General features: G+C 34.9%; 1 protein-coding gene across 1 annotated transcript in view; it reads left to right on the top strand.

The window, feature by feature from the left end:
- Positions 1-12,993, top strand: part of SPEF2 (sperm flagellar and cilia associated 2) — a 74,869-nt gene that overhangs the window by 31,930 nt on the left and 29,946 nt on the right. Inside the window, exons 16-23 of the mRNA XM_088054364.1 lie at positions 541-646; positions 1,419-1,576; positions 2,425-2,618; positions 4,030-4,157; positions 4,260-4,398; positions 8,748-8,885; positions 11,173-11,330; positions 12,204-12,378. Of these exons, the coding sequence (XP_087910490.1) occupies positions 541-646; positions 1,419-1,576; positions 2,425-2,618; positions 4,030-4,157; positions 4,260-4,398; positions 8,748-8,885; positions 11,173-11,330; positions 12,204-12,378 (1,196 nt within the window). The remainder of the gene's footprint in view (positions 1-540; positions 647-1,418; positions 1,577-2,424; positions 2,619-4,029; positions 4,158-4,259; positions 4,399-8,747; positions 8,886-11,172; positions 11,331-12,203; positions 12,379-12,993) is intronic.

Raw genomic sequence — 12,993 nt, 5'->3', positions numbered from 1 at the left:
AAAAAAAAACATTAAAAAAATTAAAAATTATTTGAAAATGGCATATTTCTCATGAGTTAAAGGCTTTTTAAATTTAAAAATACTCAGAAAGAGAGAATGCCTTGTCTTTTCATAAAGTGTAATGTCTGCTCATTGTGAAAAGTAGATGCTTTGGATGAAATTGGGAAAATATCTTCTAACTGGTAGAGTATATAAACCTGAAATAGTCTGCCCATAGGAATGCTCCATCTCTTCAACTGGAGGTTTTTATGGCTGAAAAGCATCCATTAGGAAGTGTTAGTGCTGTAATTGGCTATGCACTTAAACAGAGGAAGAGGCAGGACAGTGTCTTAGGTCCTTTATTGCTTAATTTTATATTTCTGTCATGTTTTCTGACTTTTATTTTCTTTTAGGAAGTCTGGTACCCAACTTTTAAGTGAAGAAGTGTAAGACCAAGGAACACCAAATTTGTTCTTGTAATGATTATCTTAGTTTGGGTTAATAACTGTCTGAATAATTGCCTTTTTTAATATATGCTTATATATGTGGTTTTCCACACAGTACATAAAAGAAAGTCATCTCAGGCTGAATGGAGCAGCAGTCAAAATCCAGACACTGAAATCGTAGAAGAGAAGATTGATTTGGCCAGGGAGCAGATTCTACATAGGTAAGTTACATGAAGTACAAAAAAATTGCTTCAGGCAGATGTTAAGGCATGTAACTGATCTGAATCTCATGAGTGATCCAGGACAATACTGACATGCTTAATGTTAAGAACTTACTTAGACCTTTCTATAATGTGGAGCCTAAAGGGTATTTTCATTTTCTGCACAATATGAATCTTCCTGGGAAACAAGGATTCTTGTGTTTTGACTTCCCAGGGTATTGTTCCAAGGAGAATTTAGTTCTCAGGTGTATATTGTATGAACTATGTGTATGCATTCTGTATATATGTGTGTATCTGTGCGTGCCCTTATATCTGAGGTCTCTCACATATGTGACTGCTCTTGAGTGAAATACACTTGATTTGAGTTAGAGATTTTGTAAAATGTTATCTTCCATTTCTACATTTACAAAAAACCACTTAATTTTCTAATTTTAATTGAATCACTAGATGTTTGCACAAAGAGCAAAATCAAAACCAGTTCTGTCTTCTGAATATTTGATACTTTTAACTGTTTCAGACGTATTACTATTGGTTTAATTGTGATATTAGAAAGTAAATGTAGCTTGTGACATGAAAGAGTTAGAAATGCATTATTAGTAATCAATAGAATTTTGAAAATTTTCTTATATTTAAAATGAAGGAGTTGATGTGGGTGGAGTTGTTTTAGTGTTAAATTAGATGATCTGCTTTCTCATTTATTTATAAATTTTAGTAAATCTTTGATTTTCTATTAGTTAGGTTTTAAATTCATACATTGATATAATTTTTGTAGAATTTCAGGCTTCCTAAAGACATGGCCAAAATTGGAGAAATGGTTTTCAGTCCATCAAAACACTCTAGTGAAAGTGAATGCAGAGACAGAAGAAGGTCTTGTGTGTGAAACAGTGAAGGAAATAATAATAGAAGAAATTGTGAAAAATCAGAATAGAAGTAAGTTTTCATATTCTTACTTTCTAGGATTCAGTAACAAAAGGTGTTGTTTTTATAATTAACACTTATAATTACTGTATAAAATTATATGTCGATCTACATTTTTGCTGCCCCTGAAAAAATCTGAGGATGTGCCAGTTAGTGATAACTGCACCAGATCCCTGAACTTTTCTGTTGTACTTTGACTGTTTTGGAGTATATAGGCCAATTTCACATCAAAATTAAAGCATTAAATTCAGTCTTTTCTTCAGGTTTAAAATTACAGGCAGCATCTTCATCTGTGGGATAGCATAATTGTATAAGAAAGTCTAACTTGCTGTTATGAACATATAGTCATTTATCAGTAGCAGCATAAAAATATGGGTAAGAAGTGATTTTCACATTTAATTTTATACATCTTTATTTCACTTTTCCTCCTTGTTGCGCAGAAAGAAAGAATTATTTAAAATAACAAAAAAATAAAAAATAAAAAAAAGAAAAAAAGGTGAAGCATCCAGGGGGACAAATGCATCAAGTAAATCAGCAGTAGTGACCTCTAAATAATCAGAGTTTTTTTAATAACTATTGTGAAAAATCTTCATGTGTCTTCTACCACCAAAAGAAAAAAACAAAAGCAAACTTGAAAAGTTGGATTTATGGATGTTGAAAATTTGTTTAGATATTAACTGATCCAGTCTTCCTTGAGCATTTTGCTGATTTCATGACTATATTTTTGATGAACAAAACCTAGGTAATGAAAGAGTAAACCTGTTCCATTATTTTGAACCTGTGAGAGTAGCAGAGATATCTATTCTGTTTATTGCTACTTAAAATACATTTGGAAGTACTAATTATACGTTTGGATCAAGGGTCTGCTAAAGAAGTAGTATCAGAAGAAGAAAAGGTTTTACCAGTTACAGATGAAGAACAGGTTTTATCAGTCACAGCTGAAGAAGAAATGGTTTTACCAGTTATAGATCAGCCTCCTCCCTCTCCTGAGACACCACCACCAATTGAACCAGGTTCAGATGAATGGATTTATGTAGACGAACCACTTCCCCAGGTACACTAATTCCCGACTGAAAATCTTAAATATCAAAGTATATCTTTCTGTTAGTATTTTATGTATGTTCTACCTAAACCTTTTGCATCATTTCATGGTTTTTTTTCCAATATTTTTCAATAAAAGGTATGCTATTACATTGTGATAAATATACATAGAGCGGTTGCTACTAAAATACAAAAAATAAGGAATCACTTTCAAATTTATATATTTTTTAATTCTTTGCAATTATGATGAAGAAAACAGCTGCTAAAATAATAATTCTTTTTTCTATTATGAAATACTAACACAAACTTACTAGATCACTTTTCTTTCTCTGACAAGGGTAAGTTGTGGGTCTCTTACAAAGAGTAATAGGGAGAGTGTGTACTAGTCTTTCTCCTAGTATATTTTTTTCCTAATATTTTCTCCACAGGGACATCTCAGATTCTAGTGATCTGAAACTTAAGGGTTTTCTGAAATGGCTGCATATCTGCATCTTGTGTTTAGTGACTCTCAATGGACTTTTCTTTGATGATTATGTTTTTTAGTTGGTTTAGTAGCTTTTTTGAAGCCTTTTACTTTTTGTTTTCTGCCACACAGCTTCTACGATTATGTTAATTCTGAAGAAATATTTCTGTTTCTTCACTTTAAACCCTGAGCTTTCCTTGGATCATTTGGTGACCCTAATTCATGGTGACCCTAACTCACATATTGAGAGATACAATGAATAATAAATCTATAATCAACCTCTGAGGGCATTTAAAATGTGACAAGCATCTCTTAAACATTCATTTTGCTTAGTGTTGCTTTGTTTTCCAATCCAGCTATAATCTGTTCCAGTTCTTCTATAAATTTTTTGAGATGAGAGGCTGGGACTGCATGCAGTTTTTGAGATGCAGATTTTTCAAGGGTAGACAATGATAGTTTGAAATTTGTTCTGTAATTGCTTTCCTAATGTTTACCAGTTTTTCCTGTTAACTGAAATCAGCTCACATATGCTGGATTTCCTCTGGCCATGGCCTTTATTTACATTTCATGACAGTCAGTCAGTCAGTCAAACATCACTTTTGCAACACTAGGCAGTCAGCTTAGATTTCTATAAGCTCAAACAGTTATGAATGACTATATTTTCTTACATCAGTGCTCATTCAGTAACATCACTTATTTTATGAGCGCATCCAAGAGATACTGGAATATTCTGCTGGAATTTCCCATTCCTTTAGAGACCTACCACTTTTCCCCAAGGAAATTCACAGGATAAAAATATAAGTTGATACATTGTCTATAATCAGCTGTAAAACAAAAAAATAGAGAAAAAAAATCAATAATATGATTTAATGAAATATTTTTGTGTATTTGCTAATGCTACAGATCAATGAATTACCAATAAATAAATAAATTAATTTTAATGTTCTTAAAAAATTCACAGGAGATAATTGCTTTTTTAGTACCTTACTGGGAAATGGTAGAAAATACATATATGAATACAATCAAAACTGTACTTCGATGCCTGAGGGATGAACAGTACACTATAATTCATTATACAGCAGATATTAGGTAAGTAGAAATAGATAGTATCCTATTGCAGTAATTATTAGCGTTTTGTATTTTTCATGGGGCATTCTGTAACCCCAAAGTTATTTTTACCATAATTTACAGAAAAAAATTTCAAGATTATTTGAAACGTCCAGATTTTAAGCAGGAGTTTGTATCTCAGTGGCAAACAGATTTTAATTCAATTGCTAGTGACCTGCAAGATGATGAGGAAACAAAAGCTGAACTACACCAAAGGGTTACTGTAAGTAAATGACAGAAATTACAATATACTCTACACTATTATTTCCTTGTGTACAAACTTGATATAATGTGAATGATATTATTTACTTCTTTCTTCCTCTTTACAGTTCTTCTTAAACTACATCATTTCCTCTTGTGCATAATGTATCCTTTAAAATGATTCCTCTATTGTTTCACCATAATTTTCTTACATCTTGCTTTGGTTTTTAGGTTACACTGCGGTATTGTGGTACACTATAAAATCAATATTTCTCTGCTCTCTTTTTCTTTAAATTTGGTGGTTTTCAGAAATTTTACAAGTTGGATATTTCTATGACAATCTAAAAAATCTTGGCAGTATTTTATTTTTTCTCTAAATTATATATGATAATACATGCTTTCTAAAACTGATTCTTACAAAGTACATAGAATTTCTTGGGATAGGTAGATCTCTTCTAGGTGATATCATGAGAGTTCTTTTTTCAGAAAAATCTAACACTCAATGTCCTATCAAGTTCAGAGCCGGATTTAGCATAAGCCAAAAGTAGAGCTATCTTTTAATTAATCAGATTCCATTTCAGAACAGACATGATTTTTAATTGAGTGGTATCAGGAATGCTCCTCAAAAGGGAGACAAGGAATACTGACATTTTTAGTTGAAGGGAACATTTGAGGAATAATGGATTAATGCATCTGAGATGCAAAAAGTATTGGACCTCCTCTTCCATAGAAATATTCCAAGAGAATGGAATAGAGGATTGAAAAATCATCATCCATATTCCTGATTTCTACTGAATGGCATTATAAAGAGACTGGAATCACTCTGACCTATATTTTAGAAAGATAAAATATTTGGCCTTTTCCTCATTACAGAAATCCATGTTTGGCATTATCCAGTTCAAATTATGTGAAGAGGAGGTTATACTCACATATGATGCAGTGAAACTCAGATACTGTGATAAGCCTAAGCACTTCTAGTGAATATAGGATTTTCAGAAAAATTTTTTTAAATGACCCATTCACCCCTTGTGAATCCCAAACCTATGGGTGATTGTGAAGATGATCTTCCTCTATGCTTTTAAAGCCATGCTCATTGTATCTCTGTGAATGTATGAATTCCATCAGTCATCCTTCCTTGCTGTTAGAGGAAATGAAAAGAGTGAAAATCTTCATAATGTTTTTCCTCAAAGTCACAGACTCCTCAACATTATCATCTCAGCTTGACCCTTTCTAAAACATTGGAAAGTGCCAGCTCTAATACCTGAAAAACAAATTTCCCTGATACTTACTGGATATGGAAATGTAAAAAACCCACCCCGTTATGTGATGTATGTAAAATTCCTTGGAGGTCCAAAGCCCAGAGGGCAGTTAAGACTTAGGTTTAAGGTCAGGCAAGGTTTAACCCCAGCCTGCACTTAAGCCTCACGCAGCCACTGACACCTACCAGTGGGATGGCGGAGAGAACTGTAAAAGTGAGAAAGCTCATGGGCTGAGGTAAAGACAATTCAACAGGCAAAGCAAAAGCTGTGCACAGGAGCAAAGCAGAGCAAGGAATTCACCCACTACTCCCCATGGCCAGGCAGGCAGGTGTTTGGCCATCCCCAGGAAAGCCGGGTTCAATCACACATAATGGTGACTTGGGAAGACAAACACAACCGCTCCCAGTGTCCCCCTCCTTCCTTCTTCTCCCTCTGCTTTATATATGAGCATTGTGCCATATGGCATGGAACGTCCCTTCAGCCATCTGGGGTCAGCTCTCCTATCTGAGTCCCTTCCCAGCTTCCTGGTACCCACAGCCCCTCACTGGTATGTGAGGAGCAGAAAAGACTTTGGCTCTGTGCAAGTGCTGCTTAGCAATAACAAAATCATCCCTGTGTTATCAGCACTGTTTCCAGCACAAATCCAAACCATAGCCCATACTCACCACTCTGAAGAAAATCAACTCTTCCTCATCCAAAACCAGCACGCATCCTAAATATCCAAACACAGAATTACTGTGGATAAAACACTCTTTAGCAGCACATCTCTATCTGTCTTCCAGCAATTTCTCTAAACTCCCTCTCACTGCATTGCTGTTATTGAATGTGATCAGTTGCTTGCTATCACTACTTCTCTTGTTCCAAATAGGAGAGAACTGAGCAAATGCGTCCATTTTTAGGTTTTTTTCACCACTTTACTACAAGTAAAGGAGAGAGAGAAGCTTCTTCACTGTGAGAAGAAAAGCAGTGAGAGAGAAAAAGAAGATATTCATAAAACATATTTTAAGGTTCTGACAGAGGAATATAACTCACTGTATCCCTCTGCAGTTTTCTCCACTGCTTACAGTAAATCAAAACTGTGACTTAAATAATATGAGGACAGAGAATAAAATCCTTCTTGTTACATGTTTAAGAAAGATACTGAAAAGAGCTGCACATCAGTTTGTACAAAACATTAGTGTGTTTTTTTTCTGTGGTATTGCATTTATGTGAAAGGTTTTTTGTGGCAAAGCATCTGCAGAGGTGGCTTCTGGAAAGCATGGCAGCTGTAAGACAGGAGTGAGAAAATGTGAGAAACAGGTCTGTGGTCGACAAGGACAGTAAAGGAGGAACAGGAGGTGCTCCATACACCAGAGCAGAGATTCCCCTGTGGCCTCTGGAGAAGGCCATGGTGATGGAGGTTGTTCCACTGAAGCCCATGGAGTATCACAGGGAAACAGATCTCCACCCTGCAGTCCATACAGTCCACCCAGGCTGTATCAGGTGGACATGCTGTGTAGGAGCAGCAGCCTCTGGAGAGCCCAACCAGAGCAGGTTCCTGGCAGGAGCTATGGCCCATGGAGTTCACACACTGGAGCAGTGCAGTCCTAAAGGGCTGCACACACATAAAGGATCCACACTGGTGTGGTTGTTGAAGAACTGAAGCCTGTGGGAAGGGCTTGCATCCAAAAAATCCATGGAGGACTGTATTCCATGGAAGGAACCTCACTCTGGAGCAGGGAAAGAGTGTGAGGGAAAGGAGTGGCAGATAAAAATGTATAATGAACTCACCATAGCTGCCCATTCCCCATTTCCTCTGTGCCATTTAGGAGGTAGAAAAGTCAGGAGTGAAGTTAAGCCTGGGAAGAAGAATGGGTGGGGGAAAGGTGTTTTTATTTCTCATTATCCTTCTGTGTTATTAATTGGCATTAGATTAAATTAATTTCCCCAAGTCAAGTCTCTTTTGCATATGATGGTAATAGGTGAATGATCTTATCATCATTATCTTAATGCATTAACTTTTCCATCATATTCTCTCCCCCTTTCCTCTGAGGAGGAGTGATAGAGAAGTTTGGTGGACAGCTGGTAGCCAGCCAAGGTCAACTCACCACTGCCAATAGATAAGTCATATACTTACAGATTTTCCATCCAACATCATATTCTTATGAGCATATTCCACAGTGTGAAGCCATGAATATCTGATTGCCTGCACCTTGGCTACCTTCTAGCTATCATTGGTGTGTTAGGTAGCCCAGGGACTTCCTTGAGGCTTTTCTCCAACAGAGGACAAGTGGATTTATCTGAAGTCTTCAGACAAGGGGAGAGAAACAGAATCTGACATAGTAGGTTGCAACCAAGACCTGGTTGCAATATGGAATAATATGGAATCACTTCACCAGCAGCCTAAGCTCTTCTTTTCTTCTGTCCCAGAACAAGTCAGGTAGGGTAGAACTGCCTGGAGCCAGAGGCATCTCATTTTGTCCTACCTTGGCGTCTGTATTTAACAGCACTCTTCTCTTCCCATGGCATCTTACACATAATGGCCTGTCACTGTTTCCATGCAGAGATGGCAATAGGGAACAAGTGGGTTGCGTAGTTGGTCCTCAGTGCTGTCAGTGAGCCACACAGTGCAATTTGACATAGTCACTAGCTGAAGAGACCTTAATTAAAAGAACATTAGAGAAAAATGGTGTGGAAGCTACTCAAATTTGAAAAACACTTGAAATCTGACACAGTTTTCTCAGTTTTTTCATGTTGCCCGTCCCCTGAGAGTACTGTTCTTAGGGTATTAATTAGCAAACCATTCAAGCAGAAGGTTGTTGGTGGAGTTGAGAGCTTAGCTATTCGCAGTCTCATACTTGTCTAGCTTAGGTAGATCATCTCTGCCTGAGGAAAGCAAGGCAGCCTGCACACTGAACTTTGTGTTCTTTTCTCAGTACACTTGTAAAGAAACTGTCAGCCCTCTGTGGGCATGTGACCTGACCAGGTGTTGGAATTTATATCAGTGAAGGAAAAGCCCCAGATAGGAAGTTGCCCTAGACACGGGCAAAAAAAAAAAAAAAATTAAAAAAAAAATAAAAAAGGTTTAAGTTTTCTTTCATAATTAATTAACATATTTGATTTTGTGCTTTAGGACCTAAGAGATCTTCTCTGGGATATCTGTGACAGAAGAAGGGAAGAAGCAGAGCAGGAACGTATTGGTATCATGAATGAAGAGTGGTTACCAGATCGTAGGGGGATTGCAATGAACCATTTCTTTACACTTATGCAGGTATGGACTGCTACAGTAAGCCTGAGAGAAATTTCATATGGTGGGCTCCAAATATGTGAAGGATTAAAATTTAGTTAAGCAAATGTTCATGTGTTTTCTGAATCCATATAGAAAGTTAAGAGACAAAAGGTAGATGACATTCTATTCATTTAACTTTGAAATACAGAAAAGATTAAGAAAAATGCCATTCTTGTTATTCAACTCCCAAAACTATCAATCTCTATTATACTGCTACTTTTTACAATTTTGTAACTCCAATGAATCATTTTGAGTGACAGAAATGTTACAGCTCTTTATCATTCTGTGATCATATTGACATCTCCTTTTAATTTATGAATCACGTCATTCACAGCTTGATATATATCAAATACATCAAATTTATTTCAGTTGTATTTTCAGTGATGTGGATTGAAATTTTATCTGCTGGCCAACAAAAATAAACCCCAAACAATGAGGTTATGTTTTGAGATTGAGATGTCATTTGCTGCTGTTCAAATATGACCCAGCTTTCAGATATAATAACTTCAAAGTTTTCAAGAGTCCATTCAGTCCTGCAGTAAAGTAAGATTTACCTATTACTGCTGTTCTATGTGCATAAATTTAGTTTAGAACTGGATTGGAGTATTCTAGACTAGACTAGGCTAGACAGGCTTTTCTGCAAACTGAAGTGACCATTCTGTGAAAGTTTTGGTAAATTTGAAGAATACAATGGAAACAGTGTTTTAAACACATGCATTGTGATGCTAATTTAGATGAAAAAGCCAGGCCTAAGCAGTTTAGGGTGGGCTTTCACTCCTTTAATTCTCTGTGCTATTTTTATATGCTTAATAAAAAAGGGAACCACTCTTTTATATTAATGTTGTGGTAATTCAAGAAAAGTTTGTGAAATAGTCAGTGCTATAGTAAGGAAATTGTTGACTTTGTTTTCAAAGAGTCTACATAAAGCCCTAAATAGACTTCAGGCCACTGACTAAAGAGAGGTCAAAATATCAAATAATGCTGACTATCTCATTGGTCCTCTAACTAGGCTATCTATATCCTGAATATTTAAAAAATTCATCTTGAATTATATGCATAAAGGAGACAAAGTCATATTACAGAGCTTAAATATTTTATTATTCTCCTTTTATATTCAGTTATATCTTTGCAATCCTAGTTCTAACAGAATTTCATGAGCAGGTATGATGGAGTTCAGAAGAGATTCACTATGAATCCAATTTCATCTGTCTTGTGTGGATATGCACAATAACTGTTTAAAATTACTAGCATGTATTAACCATATGTAAGCTTTTGTTTCCATAAAGGAAAATTTAATAGAAAACATTATTTCTTGATTTATTTAGTACATATTCCCCCAAATAAATTAATTGTTTATCCTAAAACTACAGGACTAAAAATATAATAACTATAGCTTTATGTAACGACTGTTCTTTTAGAAGCAGCCAAAAATAGGCTTCTTTGTTGTAGAGTTGTTATTTGTGGGTTTTTCTGTTGGAAGTTACATATATTTCCCTGGTGGCTCTGTAACTGTGTAAACACATAGATTTGTATAAATGTCATTTATCAGATTTCATTCCTTCTTTCTATGTACAGTCATACTTGAAGATATTTTCTCCTTAACTTAGGATGAGTACTGGTTTACACCACAAAGTTTTTATCCTTTGTTTTGTGAATGTGGTTTTGTGCATTTTCCCATGAATATTTAGTACTGTTTTGTCAGTTAGAAACGAACACCATACTGTATCAATAAATCAAAACATGACAGGTGTTAAATGTTTCTTGAATCTTACTTGATATCTTCTAAGATGATTCACACAAAAAGATTTTCATGACACTTAGTTGTTCAAAGTCTATGGATTACCTAGATCCAGAAAAACTGTATCAAATAACTCCATCAATCAACCCTTTTTGTTTTATGCTTTATATCTTCTGAACAAGAAGATCCATGTAATTTGTCAGCACTAGTATACTTGCTACTAGGAAATATATATATACATCAAAATATATTGTAGTTAAATTAAATGCATTGAATATAATTTATTGTAAATCGATTTTCCTATTTTAACAATTAAGATTCTTTTTGCTGCCCAGAAATGACAGTGTGAATACATTATAGATGCAAGGAGAAGTATGCATTCAGTATACTATAAATTTTAAAACAAATATGACTGTGTTTTTTGCTCTCCCTCAAACTTTTAGGATTTAGAATTGCTTCTGTTAACATGTGATAACAAGAATTTGTTCTGTGGTGTGTTGAACTGCAATCTCTTTGTCCTTTCTTCTTGAGGCTGAACTGGATCGTTTCCAAGACACAAAAAGACTTCTTCATGATTATTACAGGGCAATGGAAGGAAAAATCCCAACAGAAGATGCTCAAGATTTTACTAGAATCCCATTGTTAGATATTAACGAAGAGCAGAAGAAAGATCAAGATGAATCGAGAAGGTAGAAAGGCAATTTAAAATTATACAAATATGAATGAATAGAATGCACTGATAGATTTTTGGAGTATATGGAATTATATGTGTGTATATTTCAAAGGATGGAGATTTAAGAATTCTTTAACCAGGGATTATAGTCAAATGATGACTCTTCAATAATTTTAGAGGTTATATTTATCCCTCATTTTTTACTTATTTTTTTACTTATTTACCTGTATCAAATTCATGCATTGCTGAATTTCAAAACATTTTAAAAGCTGCCTCAGGAGGAAATCTACTATTTTAGAAATGTTTCCTTCTTTCCTTTATGTTGCTGATAGTTTACAGCACAATCCTCACATATGTAAAGTATTGTTGTGGAACATTAGTAGGTTTAAAATCTGTGCCAATAAATAAAATTGATTGTTATGAATTTTATGTACATGTAAATAAAATTAATAGTTATGTAACAGATGTAAATCAAAGCAATCTACAAAGATGCACCAAGCTGAATGCCAAATTAAAAGATGAGGGATACCACCTGATACTTTCACAATATAGAAAAAACAACAGTAATAACACCTGATTTTAACTTAATTAGAGTTAATTTAAAAATTGTCTGAGCAATGAAACTGTGTCTAATCCATGTGGAATTCATCAGCAGATCACACAGTCATTTGATGTAGTTTTATCCATCTATTATTATTTTTAGTTGTTAAACTGGACAGTTTTCTTGTATAAACATACCTCATCACTTTTGGTCATAAGGAAAGTTCCTCCCTTTTTTTTGTTATTGCAAAGTTTGAAAATAGCATTTTCATTCTTTCAGCATATTCTCCAAGGTTTAACATTTTTTTTAAAGCAGTATGTAAATTATTCCTTATATTTTATTTTTGAGGATTCCTCTGGTTTCTTCGAAACTACCTTCACCAGGTAATACCAAGTCAGAAAAGAGTAAAACTCAGAAGAGTCTTAAGGATAAGAATTCTGAAAATGGAGTGACCACTTGCAGGAATGATGAAAATATTATTATTGATACATGGCAAACAGCAGTAACAGCAGTGTCAGATATGGTATGGAATGTTTCATTTATTTAAAGATTTCTGGACTGTACAGTTAAAGCCCCCCTAGTCAGTAGGCAGCCTAAACACATCGTCTTTGCACAGTGTATCTCAGATATTTCCATTGAATATGTTTGTGGTTTTATGAGGAAAACGTTGGAGTCTGTGTTTTCAGCACCTCCATATTTATAAATGAGCCTTTCATTCCATTACTGAGAAATATTTCAAATGTTGCCTCTGTGTATCTTATTCCATGATAAACTCTTCTCTTAGCCCTCAAGAGAAGTGTGAGAAGATGGACAGATTTAATCCTGTGATGCAGTGTTTGCTCAAACCTTTCATGTGTTCTGACCCTATGGTTACATTATTTTTTCTTTTTAGCTAAAAGTAAATTAGGCGAGCTTTTCAAATGATTGGTTACTAGGTTAGATTTTTGTTTTCTCTTTGATCACTTAAAATAAATGAATTTCTGTCCCCTTACCATGTAACTCTGGCCATGCTTTGTGTACTGTTGAGTCTTGCTTTTCTAATGTTTTCCTCAGGCACAGGCAATGACCACAAGAATTAATATGTCCCTGTCTTGCGTTTGTGCTGCAGAATTTTATTTTTAATAAGTAATCAAAAGTA

The sequence above is a fragment of the Pseudopodoces humilis genome, chromosome 4, assembly GCF_049639895.1.
Source record: "Pseudopodoces humilis isolate 2021_Gansu_Grassland_sample_001 chromosome 4, ASM4963989v1, whole genome shotgun sequence".
Lineage (NCBI taxonomy): Eukaryota > Metazoa > Chordata > Aves > Passeriformes > Paridae > Pseudopodoces > Pseudopodoces humilis.
The sequence above is the reverse complement of the archived record's forward strand: the minus strand, read 5'-3'. Positions and strand labels throughout refer to the sequence as shown.